Below are 22,030 nucleotides of genomic sequence, written 5' to 3'. Positions count from 1 at the left end.
GGGGAGGGAGGGAACGCGCCAAGGAGAGCAAGAATAAGGAAAACTCCAAGGGGGAGGATAGGGTCACGCTTAAGGGGAGTCACCCCATTGTACAGCTCAGGCAAAATGTTTGTTGTACTGGTAGTCACATTATGAAGTTTCAACTTGCCTTTTTCATACCCGCAGCCAAGAAACAGTATTAAGACACAGGAAACATTTAATGAACTAACGAAAAGCTATAATTGAGGCATTAAAAAAAAAAGGTAGAGGAGAAAAAGGCAGCTACTGGTGGAATCTGGAAAAAGAAGATGCAGTGAAAAAAAACAAGAGAATTATATTGTAAAAGCTGATGGGTGAAAACTGACTATTCCAAAATGTATTAATGGCTGTTCACAAAAGCTGGAAAACCTTTTTGGCAGGGATGGCTAGTGTTCTTCCTTCCTTCCTCAGAACCTGCCTATTACTTCACCTGGACAATTGATAGACAGCATTACATTGGCAGATGTCTGTGTAATGTTGCAGTTCCCAGAGATGTAGCTGTGCGACAACTGCAATATATTGGACTATAAAGTAAAGTAACCCGTCAATTGTCTGCTACAAATGTTTTGTCGGACAGATCTAATTTGACAAGCTCAATTCTCTCACCACGTCTTCTTAACAGTGTGTTCTTATTACAGTAAGACTGTCATGCCTGTTTGGACCATGAAGTGACACCTACACGTTACCACACACCTGTGCAATCTTTCAGATTACGGTTTTAAAAATAACAATAAAATTGGAACATCCCCACAACCGAGTTTGGTTGCTACGTCAGCCACTGCTACTAATCTACAATGTAATTGTAGCTCACATGCGGCTCTGTGAAACTGAAGATGCAAGTGATCTTGTGTGTAGAACTATTATAGTTGATCTGGTGAATTTGTAGGTTGGTGCCAACTTGTAAATGGTACATGTTTTTGTGCTATTGGATTTCTGTTGGGGGTCAGCTAATGTTTTCTTGGGTGTGGTGAATGGTCGAACTAATTGCTAGCTGCTCATAGTGATATTGGGTGAAGTGATCGACAGTCTTGTCATGCAGGTAGACCTTCTGTTTAGGTCACTGAAAGTGTTTATTTTAGTGCAGTGATTTGTAATTGTGGGAGTTTATTGGGTGTGATGCCATGTTAGCTAGAGGGGGGATATGAAATGAGGGAGATTAGTGGTTGGTTCGTAACGTGGGGTGGATTTGTAGTTTTGTATACTAAATCAGCAAACCTTAGTTATTTAATGACATTTGAGTGCTCTAGCAAAGATGGCAAGTAACGGCTGCAAATTCCATGTTTTCCAGTACACTATCCATAAGTCTAATCCTATAGTACTACCACCCATTTTACACACAAGGAATCAAAACCCTTTTCCTAAATCGTTTGAAAGCAACATCCTCCCGAAGTTGTCTGCAATAATCGTTCACAATTTCAAATCCATCCTAAAGTTGTCACAGGGTCATCCTGGATTATCTCCCACCTATCCTGAAGTTGTCATGGGGTCCTCCTGGAGTAATCCCCACCCATCCCTGAAGTCATCCTGGAGTAATCCGCACCATCCTGAAGTTGTCATGGGGGTCATCCTGGAGTAATAAAAGATCATCACTGGAAGTAATCAGAACTCCTCTTGGAGTAGTTTCTGTGATAACTCTAGAGTCATCCCATTTGAATATTTCAGCTTATACACATACTTAAGGATGGTTTCGGATGATCTCCCTGAACTAGCCATGGATGACTCTAGGATGGAGTCACCTGATGACTCAAGAATGATTCCAGGAAGATCTTCCTTTTTGACTTGGGTACAGATAGATGCTTATGCACGGGGCATATGTACAATTATTCCTAATTTACAAGGAACTTGAGGAGTGCCAAAGTTAAAAGCCTTGTAGTGGACTTACCTGAAATATCGATTTTCCTGGCTGTTAACAGGTACAAAGGCATCATCGCTCGTCCAGCGCCCCAGAAGAGGTTGGGTATCCTCTGGGTCCATGGTGGTCCTTATTTTGTTTGCAGTAATCTGGAAAAGTAGGATGGTGGGTGCAGTTAAAACAAATGGAAACACATGCTAGCATTCATTCCCTGACAAACGTAAAAACATCAAAACATAAAAATATTGCATTTACATTTCCAAAAACATCTGGGACGAAGCCCCATCGCCTATGCAAAGCAAGAGTGGCAGGTTTCCTGGTATGTGAAAAACTCAGACCCAGGAACTATAATGGTCGGCAGTGAAGTGAGATTTCTAATACAGTACAACAGAGCTCCATATCTCAGGAAGACAAGCCAAGTAGCTCCACTGAGCGAAAACTACTGGGAAAAAAAAGAACAGTTAATTTTCTCCAAATAGATGGGTCGCTGTGGTAAGACAAAAATCAGGCACAAATCTGCCTGAGGTCAGGGATCCCTCAACAAATCTGGCCCTCGGTCTCCTGCATACGAACCATAAAAAGATATTATTCAACATGATGGGGCTAATGAATGAGCTCTCTATCTGGGTCTTCAGAAAGCAATCCTACCGAAATGCAGTACCCAACATTCTTACATACCTGCAACATACGCTCCCAATATTCCGGTTACGACCCTCAACTGAACACATGACCTGAGTGTTCCTCGGACTCTTGGGTGGGATCTTTCAGATATATAAACCTACAATTGAGCAAAGAATACAGGAAGATATAACTCACTTATTAAAAAAGAAATTTATATCCTCGCATCACCATCTCATATTAGTATTGAATCTCAAACAAGGATTTAAAGCGCAGTGAGAACACTCCAACAATCCAACAATCGCACCTCTTCCCAGAATCGGCGCAAACTATGCTTGAGAATTCCATCTAAGTGTGGCACATGCTAACAATTGCATTTCTGTCTAGATTTGGTGCAGAGTAGACTTGAGAAATTCCATCTAAGTGTGGGATATGCTAACAATCACTTTTCTGAAATTCCATATAAGTGTGGCATATGCTAGCAATCATATTTCTGTCTAGATGCGACGCGGGCTAAGCTTGAGAATTCCATCTAAGTGTGGCATATGCTAACAATCCCATTTCTGAAATTTCATCTAAGTGTGGTATATGCTAACAATCACATTTCTGTCTAGATTTGGCGCAGACTAAGCTTGAGAATTCCATCTAAGTGTGGCATATGCTAACAATCACATTTCTGAAATTCCATCTAAGTGTGGTATATGCTTACAATCACATTTCTGTCTAGATTTGGCACAGACTATACTTGAGAAATTTCATCTAAGTGTGGTATATGCTAACAAGCACATTTCTGAAATTCCATCTAAGTGTAGTATATGCTTACAATCATATTTCTATCTAGATGCGACGCGGGCTAAGCTTGAGAATTCCATGTAAGTGTGGCACATGCTAACAATTGCATTTCTGTCTAGATTTGGCGCAGACTAGACTTGAGAAATTTCATCCAAGTGTGGTATATGCTTACAAGCACATTTCTGTCTAGATTTGGCACAGACTATACTTGAGAAATTTCATCTAAGTGTGGTATATGCTTACAAGCACATTTCTGTCTAGATTTGGCGCTTCTATCTAAGAGTGGACATGCTAACATTCACAATTCTATCTGAGGGTGGACATGCTGGTATTATGGCACTCTGTTATTGGTAGGTAGGATAGAGTGGCAGGGTTTTCTGGAATAGAGTGATTGCTCTACTCCCCACCCATGCCACACTCACGGTTTTTTTGTTGGTGTCTGTTGGCTGCTGGCTTCCTTGGCGTCCCCTGCAGACACATCTTGGAGCCGCCGATGTTGGAGCCGCCCTTGGCCTTGGGGCCCTTTTCCACGGGGGCTGCCGGGCAGAGGGCTGCCCTGGGAGGGTTCATGATATGGGCCAGGGCACCAATTGTGGTGCAGGGGGAGGGTTGGGAGGAGGAAGGGAGCTGTAGCGCCGAGTGCGCAAACGTTTCCATTTTAAACACTTTTACAGTGTTTGGAAGAGTTGTGGGGCATCTGGGAGTACACTCACCTCAGCCAGGTCTTCTTTGGAGTGAAGGTGCTGGCGAGGACGCCACGCACCGGGAGTTTGTTTCCCTTTTATTTTTATTTTATTTTTTTTAAATGGGCCAGGGCACCAATCGTGGTGCAGGGGGAGGGTTGGGAGGCGGGATTGGGCTGGGGAAGGGGGGTGCAGCGCCGAGTGTGCAAATGTTTCCATTTTAAACACTTACAGTGTTTGGAAGCGTTGTGGGGCATCTGGGGGTACTCACCTCAGCCAGGTCTTCTTTGGAGTGAAGGTGCTGGCGAGTATTTAGGATAGAACTGTCCATAGAAAATCTCTTAGTTTAAAGTAATCCTATCCAACCCATTCCAACATATCCAGATTGCATTGTAGAATCTCTTGTGTCCATCCTGAATCCTTCTCAAATCCATATAATTCTGTGTTAATCGTAGTGATAATCATCTTTGCGCTAATATTTTTGCTGAAGAAGGCAAGTGTCGCAGCGGACAAAGATCAGACAGAGGCGCCTCTGGACTGGTGGCGTTACCATTGGTATCTCGCATCTTCATAGCCTCCCTTAGTGTTAAGAAATCCTTGTTTGTAATCTTCAAAAAGTGCATCTCTCATTTGAAATCTTGACTCTTTTCTGAAAGTATTTCCGTGATCGCATTTCTCACGCGTGGAAAAGCTGCCCCGAATTTGCACTGGACTCAATTTCACTCCATATAAAAATAGCTATTTCTTGCATTCAACTTCTGAATTTCGTTTTCAATCTGATAATCATTCAAAACATCACTGCTAGTGTCTACCTGAACCTATTCAAAGCGGCTCTCACTAGTTCTGAATCCTATTTAGCGAATTAAAATCATTTTTAGCATTTTTTTCTATTCATTACAAAATCACATTCAAAAGCATTTTGACCTGTTTAAAATCATTCCTGTTTTTCTCTAAGCTTGCTGGGGGAAGTTGAATTGAACTTGTATTGTTGATTGTATATTCCTGAAACATGTGTGCCTCATTCCATCTATTCAGATTGCATATTGGGGGAGGGAGTGGTAACAGGGGGAAAGAGTGATCACATTGTCTTTGATTGAATTCATATCAAGTTTCATTTCTGTGTTGCATTAATTTCAAATCATTGCATTTAATTGAACCCACACAAAGTTTTATTCTCTGCTACATTGTTCTTCCTATTCCTACTCCTAATTGATTAAAGAGATTGTTGATTATTCTAATAGGTAACGCCCCAGCACTCCACATAGGATGGCATGTGCTGGACCCACAAAGAGAAAAAGTAAAGTCATTTTTCACTTTACTATTCTTGGGAACAGTAGTTCACAAGAAAAAGGTATTTTAAACCCTATGAGAAATCTAAAGGATTTGTCAGTGACACTGCACTGAAGTTGATGTGTGTCACCATACAAAAAGTAGATGCATATGGAGTTTGGCAGACTCCCAAAACAGTGAACACACATAATCCAAAGGTCAAAACACATAATGCAGTGGGACAAGGGTCTCACTCACTCCAGGGTTAAAATTAAAAAGTCCTACAGTCCAGCAAAAGAGCTGGGGGTCTCTAAGGTTGAAAAGAATTAGCACAGAAATGAGAATTCTCCCCAACATGACTGCAGCAATATATGCCAGTATTCACATGCACTCCTTCACACAATATTCATGTTTGCTTTGCGCAAAATCCAACAACCATAACGAAAAGTACCTCCAGGATAAAAAATAAAAAAATCAAAAGAAAAGGATCCAAAAAAGAAAGAAGCAATAAACAAACGGAACCACAAAATCCCATCAACTACCCACAACCTACCAAATACAAGCAACAACAAACCACAAACAGCAAAGACTAAACCCAAAAGACCATGAAAAACACCAATCGAAAGAGGACGCCCACTAAGGAACACAACCCACGCATCATACCTCTCCACAAGAAAGACAAAGAAGCCAGAAAAGACAATAGAAATAATAAGAAATCCCAAACCACTCGGGAAAGTACGGACCAGCATGATCCCACAACCCCAAAAAACTCGACAAACATCTGAGATGGCCCAAGGAAACATACAAATAAAGCAAAGACAGACTACAATGCTCGCTACCTGTCCACATACGACAACGTGGTAAACAAAAACAGCACCACAACAATGAACCGACAGCCAACAAGCTTCACGAATACAGACCCAACCAGGACACCAAATGGATGACAGCTAATAAACCAACCCAACCCGGTCTCCACCATGGACAATACCCCAACCAGAACAAGGAACAAATTGGAAACCATCACACTCACTCTACACCCCCTATATCACCAAGGCTGGAAGAACAGAGGGGTAGCGACCCTATTTACCACCCGGAAACGAACCAACCCTGTCATAAACCTTATCGGTCTACTCGACAAAGAGACTGACAAACAAAGAACCACCCCACCCAAAAGACTCAACTGGGAAAAACCCACCTGGAAAGGAACCCCAACTAACAACACACTGATCAGAACAAGCAATACTAACAACAACACAAAAGGGAAATCCAGCAAACTACACTGCAGCCTCCTTAACATTAGATCCATGGCAAAACACTCAACAGAAACCAATGACCTAAACGGAGCAGGCACAGGCGTGCTCTTCCTTACAGAAACCTGGCTATCAGACAACGATAAAGCCATCATGAACGAAGCAATACCCGACAATTATAAATTAATACACGCCAACAGAGAAAACCGAAGAAGAGGTGGAATCGCAATTATACACAAAAAACACACCTGAGCATCTTGAATCATCAAAACCAACGCGGAAGACTGAATCCCTCCTAATCAAGATAGAACTCAATGACCAATCCAACATAGTATTCCTACTGATCTACAGACTATCTTCTTACAACTCCAACTTTGCAACAAAACTAGCGGACGAGGCCGCCATGCTATCAACCCACCTCGACAACCTAGGTGAAAGAGATCCCACTGATACAAACATAGATACAACAGAAGACACACTCAACAATTGGATCACAAAGGCCATTGACCAATTAGCACCAGCTAAAACATTCAAAGCAACACCACCAAAAAAAACTGGCAAGCAAAATGGTTCACAGAAGAACTGAAAAAACACCAACAAAAAAAAAGAAACAACTACAAAATGGGAGAGAACAATACACCAAACAAGAATAAATAAAATACCAAAGACAACTCAAACTGTACAAAGCAACAGTCATCAAAGCAAACAAATAAACAAATCAATAAATAAATAAATAAATAAATAAATAAACACTACTACCCCACAAGAATTGGCAAACAATTCATAGAAAGAACTTCATCACCCCTACACAAACACTTTGTGAAAATCACTTACACCAGAGCAGGGTCTGTGTAGTAGCTGCACAGCAGTTACTGCCTCTACAGGCATTATCCTGCGCAGGTATAATTATATATGTAGTCATTTGCACCAGAGCAGGGTGTGTGTAATAGCTGCACAGCAGTTACTGCATCTGCAAGCATTAGCCTGAGCGCCTTAGCCTGCGCAAGTATTACATATGTACTCACTTACACCAGAGCAAGGTCTGTGTAGTAGCTGCACAGCAGTTACTGCCTTTTATCGGGCATTAGCCTGCGCAGGTATCACATATGTAGTCATTTGCACCAGAGCAGGGTGTGTGTAGTAGCTGCACAGCAGTTACTGCGTCTGCGAGCATTAGCCTGAGCGCCTTAGCCTGCGCAGGTATTACATATGTAGTCACTTACACCAGAGCAGGGTCTGTGTAGTAGCTGCACAGCAGTTACTGCCTTTTATCGGGCATTAGCCTGCGCAGGTATTATATATGTATTCACTTACAACAGAGCAGGATGTGTGTAGCAGCTGCACAGAAGATACTGCCTCTGTGGGCATTATCCTGCGCAGGTATAATTATATATGTAGTCATTTGCACCAGAGCAGGGTGTGTGTAGTAGCTGCACAGCAGTCACTGCCTCTGCGAGCCTTAGCTTGTGCAAGTATTATTAGATAGGTAGTCACTAAACCAGAGCACGGTCTGTGTAGTAGCTGCACAGCAGTTACTGCATCTGTGAGCATTGGCCTGCGCAGGTATTATTAAATATGTACACGGTCTGTGTAGTAGCTGCACAGCAGTTACTGCGTCTGCGAGCCTTAGCCTGTGCAGGTATTATATATGTAACCACTTACACCAGAGCAGGGTCTGTGAAGTAGCTGCATAATAGTTACTGTGTCTGCGAGCATTATCTGGCACAGGTATATATATATATATAGTAATTTACACCAAGAACAGGGTCTGTGTAGTAGCTACACAGCAGTTACTGTGTCTGTGAGCATTAGCCTGCGCTACTTAGCCTGCACAGGTATTATATATGTAATCACTTACACCAGAGCAGGGTCTATGTAGTAGCTGCACAGGAGTGACTGCGTCTGCGAGCCTTAGCCTGTGCAGGTATTATTAGATATGCAGTCACTTACACCAGAGAACGGCCAGTGAAGTAGCTGCACAGCAGTTACTGCGTCTGCGAGCATTAACCTGTGCATGTATTATTAGATATTTAGTCACTTACACCAGAGCACGGTTTGTGTAGCAGATGCACAGCAGTTACTGCGTCTGCGAGCAGTATCCAGCACAGGTATTATTAGATATGTAGTCACTTACACCAGATAGTAGCTGCACAGCAGTTACTGTGCCTGCGAGCATTATCCGGCACAGGTATTATATATTTATATTGTTACTTACACAAGAGCAGGGTCTGTGTAGTAGCTGCACAGCAGTTACTGCGTCTGCGAGCCTTAGCCTGTGCAGGTACCATTATATATGTACAGGGTATATGTACAGGGTCTGTGTAGTAGCTGCACAGCAGTTACTGCGTCTGCGAGCCTTAGCCTGTGCAGGTACCATTATATATGTACAGGGTATATGTACAGGGTCTGTGTAGTAGCTGCACAGCAGTTACTGTGTCTGCGAGCCTTAGCCTGTGCAGGTACTATTATATATGTACTTGGTCTGTGTAGTAGCTGCACAACAGTTACTGCATCTGCGAGCCTTAGCCTGTGCAGGTACTATTATATATGTACAGGGTGTGTGTAGTAGCTGCACAGCAGTTACTGCCTCTGCAAGCCTTAGCCTGTGCAGGTAGTCACTTACACCAGAGCAGGGTCTGTTTAGCAGCTGCACAACAGTTACTGCGTCTCCGAGCATTAGCCTGTGCAGGTATTATATATATATATATATATATATATATATATATATATATATAGTAACTTACACCAGAGCACGGCCTGTGTAGTAGCTGCACAGCAGTTACTGCGTCTGCGAGCATTATCCGGCACAGGTAATATATATATTTATATAGTCACTTACACAAGAGCAGGGTCTGTGTAGTAGCTGCACAGCAGTTACTGCGTCTGCAAGCCTTAGCCTGTGCAGGTACTATTATATATGCACAGGGTCTGTGTAGTAGCTGCACAGCAGTTACTGCGTCTACGAGCCTGTGCAGGTAATATTATATATGTACAGGGTCTGTGTAGTAGCTGCACAGCAGTTACTGCGTCTACGAGCCTGAGCCTGTGCAGGTAATATTATATATGTACAGGGTCTGTGTAGTAGCTGCACAGCAGTTACTGCGTCTACGAGCCTGTGCAGGTAATATTATATATGTACAGGGTCTGTGTAGTAGCTGCACAGCAGTTACTGCGTCTACGAGCCTGTGCAGGTAATATTATATATGTACAGGGTCTGTGTAGTAGCTGCACAGCAGTTACTGCGTCTACGAGCCTGTGCAGGTAATATTGTATGTGTACAGGGTCTGTGTAGTAGCTGCACAGCAGTTACTGGCTATGCAAGCATTGCAGAGCATGAACCGTACCGTAAATGAGCTTCGGAGCAGCTACTGTGTCTATGCCAACAACAGGCTGCCCCGTGTAATTTAAAAACCAGATGTTTAGAAAATCACGTACTTACAATATTTAATTTCAACAAGTGATAAGTGCAATACTAGGAATTACAGTTTTAACGTGCATTCCTAGAGGTTGCAAAACGGCTTCTCTTAACAATATAACAACAAAGGGATAAGAATATCTAAGTTGATGGATGCTAAAAGAAATGCATATAAAATTCACTACAAGAGCTGGATCGCATGCACCTACCAGATGCTCTCTGGAAACGGGACAGGAGCGATTCGTAAAGGGTACTATTGTCTAGTTCCCATTCGAGAAACTGACAATAACAAGGCCCGCCTCCACTGCATCACGTGGGTTACAACGTCCGCTCCATCACGTGCGTTTCTCTGCATCACGTGCGTTTCGACGTCCGCTGTATCACGTGGGCTGCTCTGCATCACCTGGGTTTCAACGTCACGTCATCATCATTTTTGCACGAGCTAGAAGGCAAGGCGTTGCAAAGCACATTTCATATAATTGATTGTTATTTGGTTTCTGGTAAGTCTTAAAGTTATCTTATGTTGATTGTCAATATTGGGGAGGGGGTATTTCTGTGGTTTATAATGTGAATCAGGGGTGAGGTTTACTTAAAGTACAGGCGGATTCCGTTTTTCCCTGTTATTTTCGGATATATAACGTGCATCACAGGGGTGAGGCAATATTGGGGAGGGGATATTGTGTATTTTGGGCGTTGAGATTTATTTAAAGTACAGGTGGATTCAGTTCGTTTTGGGGTTTTCTAATGCAGATGTGTGACGTGTATTATGGAGTGGGGCTGGGCACAGTGCGTTCCTCCCGTCCCAATGGGACTTCCACTGTACCAGTGAACAGTACAGCCAACAGTTAGCCTCCCCGCTGGAGGGGAGGGGTTTGGAGGATTTGATATGTGCAGCAGATGGGGATATGTGTCTTATACAGACAGACGCATATGGGTGCGAATTTCCAGCATAACTGTTCAGTTATTTACGGGGTGGGGGACGATCTGGCATTCCCCGGGGAGGGGATTGTTCATTTACCCCTTTGCAATGTGTGGAAGAGGAGGCTAAACGGAGGCCCTGTATTGCTTTCATTATCAATCACACATTTTAAGTCCCCATGAGACCGGCTAGCATTGTGTGTTTGTTTTAAAGTTTGCCGATACTTTCTGAAATGCCTTTATGGCTTAATGACGTGTGATCTGTTACGTCGTCCTGACGTTTTCACGTGAGACGTCTACGTGCTTAGGAAGAGGATCGGGGCAGGAGGCGGGAGCGCTCCACGCCGTGCACGGGCAGGTATTTATAATGCCCTTATTCATCTCGGAGAAGTCCCAGGTATATTTAATGATGATATTTTTATTTACATCGCGCTTATACACAGGTGTTTCACAGCGCGGCAAGGGAACGGGGGAGAACAAAACACTGATGGGTTTGTTTTTCCTATTTTTAATTATTATTTTTTTTAATTAATTTTTGTTAAATTTAATCAACCTTTCAATAATCTTTACAACGTGTTAAGACATTTTTGGTATACAAAAAACACAAATACTTCCTAACGAGCACAAAATAAAATCTGCTACCATAACATGTATGTCTCCTTATAAAACTCAGTTCATAGAAATAATAAAACAAATCAAGTATTCTAAGAGAAAGCAGAGCAAAAGTACAACAAAATACAATGGATTCAAACAGCATAATCAACGTATTGAGCTTTGCTTTCCTTTCTCATTTGTTTGCTAGACAGTAAGATACAGTAAACACAGGCCACACGAACTTCATATTTTTGAGCCCTTTACACGGGTTTGCTTTCTAATTGTAGACTTTCCAAGAAATTAACCGTGGCTAGTTGTATTGGGAGAAAAGAGCAGCCCAGGATAATAGACCAACGCGTGTTTTCTTCAAGACTACCTAAATGTTTACAATACTTACCAAAGTGTGTTTGTTTACGATCTCTGAGGTCAGGGCCCTCGGTTAACAGATGTTTTAATGTTTCTATACACCCCCGATTAAGGCAATAGCGGCAGAAGTTAATTTGGGGCTGAAGAAAATGCAGCTTTATCAAAACCTCCTTTGTATGCCATAAGTTAAAGCGTAGGCGTAGAATCGCCAACCTGTATTTCACTGTAGGAGCGCTCTAGATAATAAGGTAGGGTACAGACTTTCCTTGGCGGGAACCTAAGAATGTCGCCCCCTTCATAACGCATACACAAGTCATAGTTGTTAATCCAGTTGGCCTGGTACAGTTTCTCTTTGGCCTTATTGGGACTAGAAATCAATAGTTCAAAAGAAATGTCACAAGTCCCAACAATTTCACAGATTTTGTTGACCCAATTAACCATAAAGCAGGGTTTCGTTGAGAACAAATAGGCAGATAGTGATCTTAAAGTGATGTCAGCGTTAGTGGAGATTAAACATTTCCTAAATAGGGAACAAAGTCTCCAATTGTATAGTGCATTAAGATAAACTAGACCCAGTTCATACCAGGCAATAGGAAGACAGGCAGGTAAATTGAGAAGTTGTCGCCAGATTTGGCTTCCCATTGGTCAAATTGGAAGCAGGTATTAGTTGGTAATGTTTCTAGCCCATATAGTAGAGCGGGCGTTGCCTTCTGGGTCCAATATAACCACGCTGGCCTGATGGTAAATTTGCCATATCTAAACCTAATTATTTTAGTTTGAGCTATGGCTGTGTCTAGTTTCTTCTGCACCAATTCAAGATGACCTTTTGGATTGTGTGTGCCCTCAAAACACATGCCCAGGTAGGTGTACTGTGTTACTATTTGTAGGACTTCTTGATTAATTGACCACTTAAAGCGTCTTGTACCGATCCTTGTGGGTGCATAAATGACAATTTGCGTTTTCTGCGTATTTACTCTAAGTTCATTTTGGTGAATATACGTTTGAAAAGCAGTCAAAAGATTTTGCAGTCCCATCTGAGTTTTGGAAATGAGCACAAGGGCATCTGATCAGCGTACATAAGAGCCTTAATGTCAAGACCTCCCAGTTTCGGTGAATCTGAAGTTATGCTGTGGAATGTCTCTGTGATCGTGTATGAAATAATTGAATGCAGAGGATGCCAATAAGAACCCCTGTTTCAATTCACGTGCTGTCTGGATTGGAGCCGAAAGTACACCATCTAGTGAAAGACTAACACGAATAGAAGTTTAGGAGTGTAGAGCATGAATAATTTCAAACAATGTAGATGGACATTGATCTCTCACTAGTTTATCCAGAAGGAGCACTCGAGAGAGAGAATCAAAAGCAGAGTATAAGTCCACAAACGCGAAATAAAACGCTTGTTTGGTGGACTGACACTGTGCTTTAATTGCGTTCAAACGTAGAAAATTAATTTGAGTGCCCATACCAGGCACAAACCCTGTTTGCGAGGGATCACGCAGTTTATTTTTTTGAGTCCAGGTATTGAAGTCCTGGAGCACCAGCTTTGTAAAGATCTTGCCTGGGGTGTCCAACAAAGCAATGAGAGCGGTCTCCCTTTTTAAAAATAGGGATAATCACAGAAGTTTTCCAGGACAATGGGATTGTTCGAGTCCTTACTACAAGTTTGAAAATTTGGTCCAAAATGAGGGCCCATGCAGCAATGTTGGCTTTTAATGTGACATTTGAGATGCCGTCTGGGCCGGCTGCCTTTGATGTGCTAGCACCTCGTATAAGATCCTCAATGAGTTTTCTTCAGGGACCATTTCTCTGCTCTAGATTGCTGTGCCCGTTTACCCACAAAACATGGATCGGCAAATAAGATGTAAAAATGCTCAATCCATTTGTGTTCTTGTACAGCCATCAGTTGTGCATCGGCTTGTAGGTTGCAAGGTTGGTTATTTAATAAAATCCACATCTGGGCTGAGTTTTTGTTTATCATCATGTGTCCCATATGCTTACTGTCTTGTTGGAACATGTGTTTTCTCGATTTTACCCAATTTTTGTATTGATATTTTGCATTATTTAACTCTTTTAAACATGTTGGGGCACCCATTGCTATAATAGCTCTTCTTTGTCGCCTATATGCTGTACGTTGTGCTTGTAAATCATGATCAAAAACATTTTTTGCTAGAATAGTGACCACGTTGGTGTATGGTAGGTAGTAGGTCTGTATAGTGAACTGGGTTGGCAGCCCTTGCATTTTTTTCCAAGGTGTGTCGATAGGCTGACACCTTGGTATATGACCATTTAAGCCGAGTTTTTGAAGCATTAATGGCCAAACTTTGATTGGTAATTAGTCTGACGTTCTGGTTATGCGTTCCCAAGATTGTAAGGGGTAACAGCTTAAGATCACTATATCGTAGTTCGATCATCTCCAGCCTTTGAACCTGTTGAAACAACAATCTATCAACATAGATGTAATCGATGGTACTTGTGCTGGAATTGCAAAACCATGTGGTGTGGGCAGGGATGTCCCCATATACTGCCCCATTCCCCATGTGGAATTGTCTGTCCGACATCCATTGCCGAACGTCTTTGGCATCCCTTTTTGAATTCCAACAATCTAGGTTCAAATCGCCTAGAATAATGGTGTAAGTTATGTTGCTGGAGGTGTTAATTTTGTAAAGCATGCGCCCGAGGCTGGAGTAAAAGGCCTCATCTGACGTTGCGGTATGTATTTGCTAGGGCTATAGTTGGCGAACCATACATAATTTTAACCAAAAGAATATAGGCACTTTCAACTGCCCAATCAATAATGGTGAGGCCCATTTTTAGATTGACCGCAACCAGCAGTCCTGAGAAACGTCTGCCGCTGGTAGGTAAGGCGGGTAGTAGGATGACATCAAAACTATCCCATATTGGCGTCTCGGTCAACCACGTCTCTTGTACAGCAATCATATGGAATGTTTGAGCGAGATTGAATAACAAGGTTTGGAGATGAGTGTGCCCTCTTGAGTTCCAACTCACAATTTTCAGCGCTGCTATGGCGGCTAACAATTGCTGTTACGAGTGCTTCGCCAAGAGAGTAAGACCATCTCTCGTCTCAGTGGAATGAATACTTTATATATGTTTGTTTTTGGAGCAGAACTTTGGAAATGAGGCATGATACGTTCCAGGTCTTCCGCTAAGAGGAAGCCCATGTCAAATAACCTCATTCTTTCTTGCCATATGAAATTAGCCACCACACCGGACGGAATCCACAACCTTATGATCTAATTTGAGATGTCTGAAATTAATTCGATTTGTGCTATGTCGTGTGACGACACATCGCGAAGGGTGTTCACATAACTAAAGATGTTGAGCACACTTCTTCGATCAGTAAGTCGGAAAGTTACCTTCTCTACATTTCAAGATAAGGGAGTGGAGATTCCCAGGCCTTTGATGTATTATTTTGCTGGAAGAAGGTAAAATCAGATCAGTTGGAACATCATTCGGCTGTGGCACCGGGATGGTAGATGGTATAGTATTAAAGATGCAGCCTTGGTTCGAGATGCTCATAGAGGCAGATGGGGCGGGAAAGGAATTAGCCAGGCTATTTGTCCCCTGTTTGTTTTGGTGATCCAAAACCACAAGGGTCGCAGATGGCACTCGGGCCGCTGCATGTTCTGCAAACTAGGCATCAATCATTTGTTTGTCGCGGTAATGACCTACGACTGACTCCCACCTGATGCTGTGGGCAACTCTCGTGATTGATTTGAGGCAGCCAGGTCTTTAGTGGAGTGATCACTCGACCTTATAACGTTTTGCCCCTGTGAGGATTCAAGTGAGGCTACGAGCCCATTCAATGATGAGTATGGAGAAGGTGGGAGAGGCCGATGGGCTGCCTCATCGACTGCCTTAAAACGAATATGATTGTTGGTTGTCAATTTTACTTCAGACACCTTTGGAATGACCTTGTCAAATTGCTCACATGAGGAGGTCTTGCATGTTAGGTTTCTACTTGGACTCAGCTCTCACCCTCGACAAGCAAGTAAATGCCACAGCCTCAGCAACCAGTTACACCTGTAAACTCATCCACGCCTGTAAACCATACCTTTCCACAGATAGCTGCACCACCATAGCGTAAGCCCTCATCCTCTCTAAATTAGACTACTGCAATGCACTGTACCTAGGCACCAGTAAACTTAACACTAACAAACTCCAAACCCTGCAGAACAATTCCCTCAGAACAGCCCTAGGCATCCCCAAAGGACAACACATATCTACCCATAGAAGAGCCGTCAACTGGCTGGCCATCAATGACCGTATCAAACTCAAAACTTTGAACATTACACACAATTGTCTGAACAACAAAGCTCCTGCATACCTGACAGAAAAATTCACAAAGAACACCTCTGAACGTCCCATCAGAAAGGCCCTCTCAAATAGCATCAAAGTCCCCAACTTTAAACTGAAAAGAACTGGTGGGTCCAGGTTCCCGGTTCTAGCAGCGCAGCTCTGGAACTCCATCCCAGATGCACTTAGAGCTACCCCCTCCTTCCATGTGTTCAAAGCTAACGCTAAACTCTGGCTTAACACCAATGACCGCTAAATGCCCCAACTGCACCAAATACTCTGTATATTTATTGTAAACACTGTAACTTATCTTTACTGTAAGTCATCCGACAGTGCAACACAAAGCGATTCTGATATATGTAACATATCTCTCTTGTAAGTAAGAAATGCTTGATATATGAGCTTGTAATATATGATCCTGTAACCTACATAATGTAACGTATTCATGTACCTGTAACCTAAGATTTATTTTCTGCAAGCGCCCAGTTGCTTGCCAGGCGTGCACTATAAATATACAATACAATGTGTCAGCCGGCGGAACTGTACCACCAATAGCCTGAAAAAATGCTTTTAAGGTGTTTTTCGGTCCTCTAGCTCCTGGTATATTCTTAGATTTCTTTAACATGGACCGAGGCCCCTTTGAATGCGAGCATGTAGGTTTTTTTTCTTTTTTGCTACTTGACAGGCATTAGAGGTACTTGGGTTTAGGGGGTTTGCCTGAGCTACCTCTTTGCCGTTGGGCAGCTCAGCAGCAGATGAGAGATCCATATAGGAAGTCTTGAGTCGCAAACAGGGCCTCGTCTGTTTTAACCAGAGCTGCCAGGTGAATAATGTCCGCAATAATTGGTAAAGATGGCACATACGCCCTGGCCACATTGTAATACTGAGGTTGCAGAGCCAGTCTTGGCCGATCAACTGTACACTCTGTGGGTATTGCAGTTTGAGATTCTTGATTTATCGGACATCTCGAGTTATGATCAATGAGAAGTTGATGATTGATATTGAGCCCCTGTTTTATGTCAGCTAGAAATACGGCTTGTTTCTCCATTTTTACATCCAGGGTTTCAAACAGTCTGAATAAGCTCATGACAGAAGTATTAATAGCTTTTAGAGCTAATTCAGACATCACAGGGTTGATTGGCCCATGTGCTTGAATTGCGTGACTCGCCGGCGCATACCTGTGTGCCCTGGGGGTGGGCTGTGCAAAGGAGGGCAGCGTGGAACGAGACAGAGCGTGGAGGATAGTGCAACTACCACATCTTTGGATATTTTCAGTTCATCCATGATGGAAATCGGAGACTCGCACTGACTGGCATAGATCAGATGGCCGAGCTATCCTCCAACTGTGTGGGAAATGGAATAGGTGACACAGCCAGGTGAGCGGGGACATCATTATACAAACCCTTAGCCTTAACTGGTTCCAGAAGGGTATGATCAGACAAGACGCGCCCATTATGTTGCTCTGCAACCCATGAATCTTGATGTGCTGTATTCATCAGTTGCGAGGCATGCACACTTAGTCTGGATAAAGATGTTAGCACAGTACATTTTGGAGAGTTTGCTGAATTGGATCCTAATCGTGCCATATTTTGACCTTGAATTAGTTGATGCGTGTTCACTGGTGTTAAAATGATCGCAGTGTGTGAAGAATGAGTGTTTTGGTTGTAACGCCACTGGTGCTACAGTTGCATTTGCAATACCCACCGGCATATCTGACTTTAAGGTAAACATTTTTAGAAGCTTAGAAGCGCAAAAACCTAAAAACATGCAGGTTAAACGATGTAAACACCAACTTAGTCAATTGCAAGCCTTAATTAGACCAATGCAAACGTCAGTCAACGCTCTATGGCCGCCCGCTTCACCTCTGCGGCAAAGCGGTACTTAACTCAGTACTTGCCCGAGACCGCGTGCGTTTGTTTTAAATACGGTCCAGTGTTAGAAAAAATCCAATCCCAATGCGCCTGGGGCAGGCCGAGCAGATCAGTCAATCACTATGGAAATTAAAACAGAATGGCGTCAGTGGGCGCGAACAAATGTTCAAACAATGGCTCGTACCGAGCACAACACAAAGTAGACGACTTTGTTACTGAAGCCACAAAGCTAAAGTCACCTTAATCACTGATATCCAAGCGACGTAAAAGGAATCCAGCAGCAGGTCCGTGCAGAGCAGAGCGAAGCAGCAGAACTCGCGACAAAGCGGTACTTAACTCGGTACTTGCCTATTTTGATTGTAGTCGCACCAACAGCGGATCTTTGTGTCTTCTTGGCTGGTATCCCCATCCTCGGCTCCACCCACCCCCAAACAGAAGTGGTTTATGGCTGTGCCGCACACGCCGAGGAAATTTCAGGGCAGATTCGGCTGCCGCCATCTTCACCCTTATCCGGTGGTGGAAATTGATAATATTTGGTGGGGGGTCAAACAAGGGCTGGGGTGGGGGTGGGGGCGGAGTTGAAGGGGCGGTGCCCAAAGAGGCTGGGTTTGGGGGGTGGAGCTGAAAGTTGACCTGCAATCAAAGGAAATGTCCAAAATAATAGTTTAAAACGGCGCAAATTCTTTCATGCTGCTTCTTTTACAAACTATGTCAATTTGACTTCCATCGCACTGGCGATGAGTTACTTCACTATGCAAATAATACTTTTGACCAGTGCTGCTGAGTAAATCTTCTTTAAAATGCACAATTTGCATCCCATTTTATATATACAAAAAAAAAAAAATCCCCTCTTGGGTACTATTCAAACATGCTCAGAAAAGGAATGAATTACAGTTTACAACCATGGGCCACTTTTTCATTGGTGGCCGCGACAATTTTATGGGCCAGTCCGACCCGCACTTGTACAAGGGAGCAAACCATACCATCCATCTGTGCACCTACTACCAACAGCACTGCAGTATTAGTCTACGCTGTGATCTGAGCTCATACAGAGGATTATTTTAAGCAGACTGTTAAAGAATCATTAAAAGAAGCAATTACTCTAGCTAATGGTGAAAGAGCAGATAATCTATCGGGAAATCCTAGTTTAAACCGAGGGATTGTCCTGCAGCCTCATTCGTAAAACCTGCTGATTTCTGTTTGCCATAAGCAACGTTTTCTTTTACTTGAACCACACCGGGCACAGCTCATGCAGCTCCCCTCTGAAAGCAGTTGGGTGGCTGCATCGTGTGGGATAGTTTAAATGATAATAGGGGTATTTATTTATTCATGCAACGTTTGAAGGCTACCTGTATATTTATTTTATGCAATTTGCATAAATAAACTGGGTTGTGGCTGAGGACTGTAACTTCCTCTGGTGACCCTGTGCACCCTGCACGGAGTCCCCAGAGGAAGTTAGTTTGCTTTTCCTGCAGCTGTGACCTATATCATGTGTACATGTAGGGTGGCGGAGCCACCAGAGCGCTCATGGCGGCAAAGAGCTGCTTCGCCCCCCTACTCTGTGCGGGCGCTTTCTTTTCTTTACTTTTTTTCCAAAGTAACCCAGCGCAGAGCATGGGTTTGGGGTTTGCGGCGCTGAGTCTGGCCGGATCCCGCGACCCGGCTACACATCTCGTGCCGGATCTCGGATCTGACGAGAGCCGGCCCAATGACCAGTGCTGCCGTTATCTGCGCAACAAGGCTTTCACTGTTATAACAGCAGTGAGCTCACTACGACGGTATGCAGATCCCTTGGTATGATTTCTGTAACTTTACTGCAGAGACTGTACCACAAGATGGGGTCACTGTAGAAAGCAGGTATTTGACATGCTGGACACATTATTGTTCAAATGTGCGTTTTACACATTCAAAGGAAAAAAGTAATTTCCAAACTCAAAAACGCTGCTGACACTGTTTTCTTTGATATGTTTTTTTTTTCCTCTGAGCACCACACCAATACAGTTTGTGTGCCCCTTGCTTTGTGTTTTTATCACAGGTTATATTCATAAAGATGTTATGTTTACAAATAAATGCTTCCATTGTGCTGACAGCAGTTATTAGGAAATTAAACTGGGTTCATGGGTGCCACGGAGGCAGAAATTCCCCAACCCATCCCTTGGTCAAACATATTTTATAGCTCGTCCTTTTTTTATAAGTAATAGCAAAAAGCCATTTCGATTAACAAGTTTTGCATATCTTTTGTTTTTATTGTTTTGGTTAAATTCAACCTTAAACACAGTCGAAATTCTAGAACTGCAAGCTCAGGAGATAGCAGCATAGAGGCTGTGCTCCTGTGCCCTGTTTGATTTTATATTCCCTTACAATATGTCTGATTCAAACTCAGAAGACACTCGGCCAGCAAAACGCCAAAAAGGGAGAGATTGAGAAGAAATTGAAACAAGAGATGCAAGGGATGACAAATTACTGGAGCTTCTTACTAAAGTAACTTTGGACATCTCAGAAATCAAGGCCAGGATGATTAATACTGAGGAAAGATATTCAGCACTCAGTTAAAGTGTCTGGAATTGAGGATCATTTATCGGCTGCAGATGAGAGAACCTTAAAACTGGAAGATAAAATCAATAAACTGGAAGCACAAAATGGAAAATTGCTGGAGGAACCATCAGAACGAGGACATTTCTCGAGGAGAATCAACATTTGAGTGGCTGGTTTTCCAGAAAATGTTGAACATGGAAATCTGATGCATTTCTTGGAGAAAGCTTTGATCTCAATTTTGGAGTTGTATTCAGTTTCTCTGGAGATGGAAAGGGCTCATAGGTCCCTGGGAAGGAAACCAGCATTGGGTCAAAGACCAAGACATTTCATTGTGAAGTTTATCAGATACCCCATTAAGGAACTTATTTTGAAAAAGTCACGTGAGTTAGGGGATCTGGCATGAGGTGGTAACAAGATTATGATATTTGGTGATCTTAGCAAAGATGTATTGGATAAGAGGAGGCTTTTCCAAGCAGCAAAGGAAAAAGCGAGGAGTATGAAAATGCAGTATTATATGGTTTATCCTGCAGTCTTAAGGGGGGTGGTTAATGGCCAACCTCAATCCTTTGTGGATCATGTAAGTGCTGAAACCTTTTGTCTACTCTGGAGCCTGCAAATATGGATATTACCCCATCTGAACCTCCAGAAGTGTACATCAAAAATGACTTTATTATATACTTTAAATACTGTTCCTTCTATTTATTTTTTGTTTTTTAAATTACAATATTGTTTTTTTTGTTGTTAATTCATCTGTTTTTCAACGGTTCGGAACGCATTGCTTACTTGAATAACTACAAGTGCTGCAGATGGTGCAGATTAGAGGTAAGCACCTTGTCATTATGACGTCGGTCATGTGATCACCGTACGCACAATCTTCATTGTGGGAAGGAGGACAGAGGTACGAACATTCGTGTGTTGGGTACGGCGTTGTGTGGAATGCTGAAGACAACATCCTGGCTACGGTGATTGAAACGGCAAGTAACTTCTTGTGTGCTTTTGTTTGCCTTCAGCTTCGGGTGGGTGCTGAGGCTGCACAGTTCTTATGAGTAATTGTGGATCGGGAACGGCATCAGAGGCAAGTAACAAGTGGCTGCTATTGGAATGTCGGAATTAATACTACACACCTTTCATGTATCGGCAGAGACTTTAATTGGTACCTTCGGGCGCAGAATTGAAATGACCTTTTACTTAGGTGGGGGCGAAGTGTGCATTTTTGTCAAGGGTTTTGTGATGATTATTGCCCCCTTATACATCGGATACATTGGCGGATATGGCTGTGGGGGGGGGGGAATACTGTCTTGATTGAGAGTAGTATGGAGCAAAAAACACGGGGTCAGGTGCTCGGTGTCATCGGCCTGTTCCTCCTCCACACACCTCAAAGCCGCAGGATGCGTGCATCCGTCTATCCACAGAGAAACGCGCTCATGCTCCTCAGGGGCTTCAAAGCCGAGTCGGTTTGTTCCTCCACCACAAAAGCAATTGTAAGGCGAGATAAAGGGGTTCAGGACATGCAGACGACAGAGATATCTGGGACT

At 43.0% G+C, this 22,030-nt stretch overlaps 2 protein-coding genes across 12 annotated transcripts in view; one reads left to right on the top strand and one right to left on the bottom strand.

Moving 5' to 3' along the window:
* The window catches only part of SLC2A8 (solute carrier family 2 member 8), a 138,681-nt gene extending 128,440 nt beyond the window's left edge, over positions 1-10,241 (bottom strand). For both annotated transcript variants that reach the window (XM_069609496.1, XM_069609497.1), the window contains exons 1-3: positions 10,107-10,241; positions 2,549-2,648; positions 1,901-2,019 (exon numbers count right to left, since the gene is read on the bottom strand). In XM_069609496.1, coding sequence (XP_069465597.1) covers positions 1,901-2,019; positions 2,549-2,557 — 128 coding nt within the window. In that variant the 5' untranslated portion in view covers positions 2,558-2,648; positions 10,107-10,241. The remainder of the gene's footprint in view (positions 1-1,900; positions 2,020-2,548; positions 2,649-10,106) is intronic.
* Positions 10,213-22,030, top strand: part of FBXW2 (F-box and WD repeat domain containing 2) — a 434,117-nt gene continuing 422,299 nt past the window's right edge. For 5 of the 10 annotated variants that reach the window (XM_069609495.1, XM_069609489.1, XM_069609491.1 and 2 more), the window contains exon 1: positions 10,273-10,397. The gene's annotated coding sequence lies outside the window, so the exon portion shown is untranslated. Of the gene's footprint in view, positions 10,398-11,114; positions 11,213-22,030 lie in introns of those variants that run through there. The other 5 variants (XM_069609494.1, XM_069609488.1, XM_069609493.1 and 2 more) reach the window with 3 other exon arrangements.

This window comes from Ambystoma mexicanum, chromosome 8 (assembly GCF_040938575.1).
Source record: "Ambystoma mexicanum isolate Mex_15411 chromosome 8, UKY_AmexF1_1, whole genome shotgun sequence".
NCBI lineage: Eukaryota > Metazoa > Chordata > Amphibia > Caudata > Ambystomatidae > Ambystoma > Ambystoma mexicanum.
The sequence above is the reverse complement of the archived record's forward strand: the minus strand, read 5'-3'. Positions and strand labels throughout refer to the sequence as shown.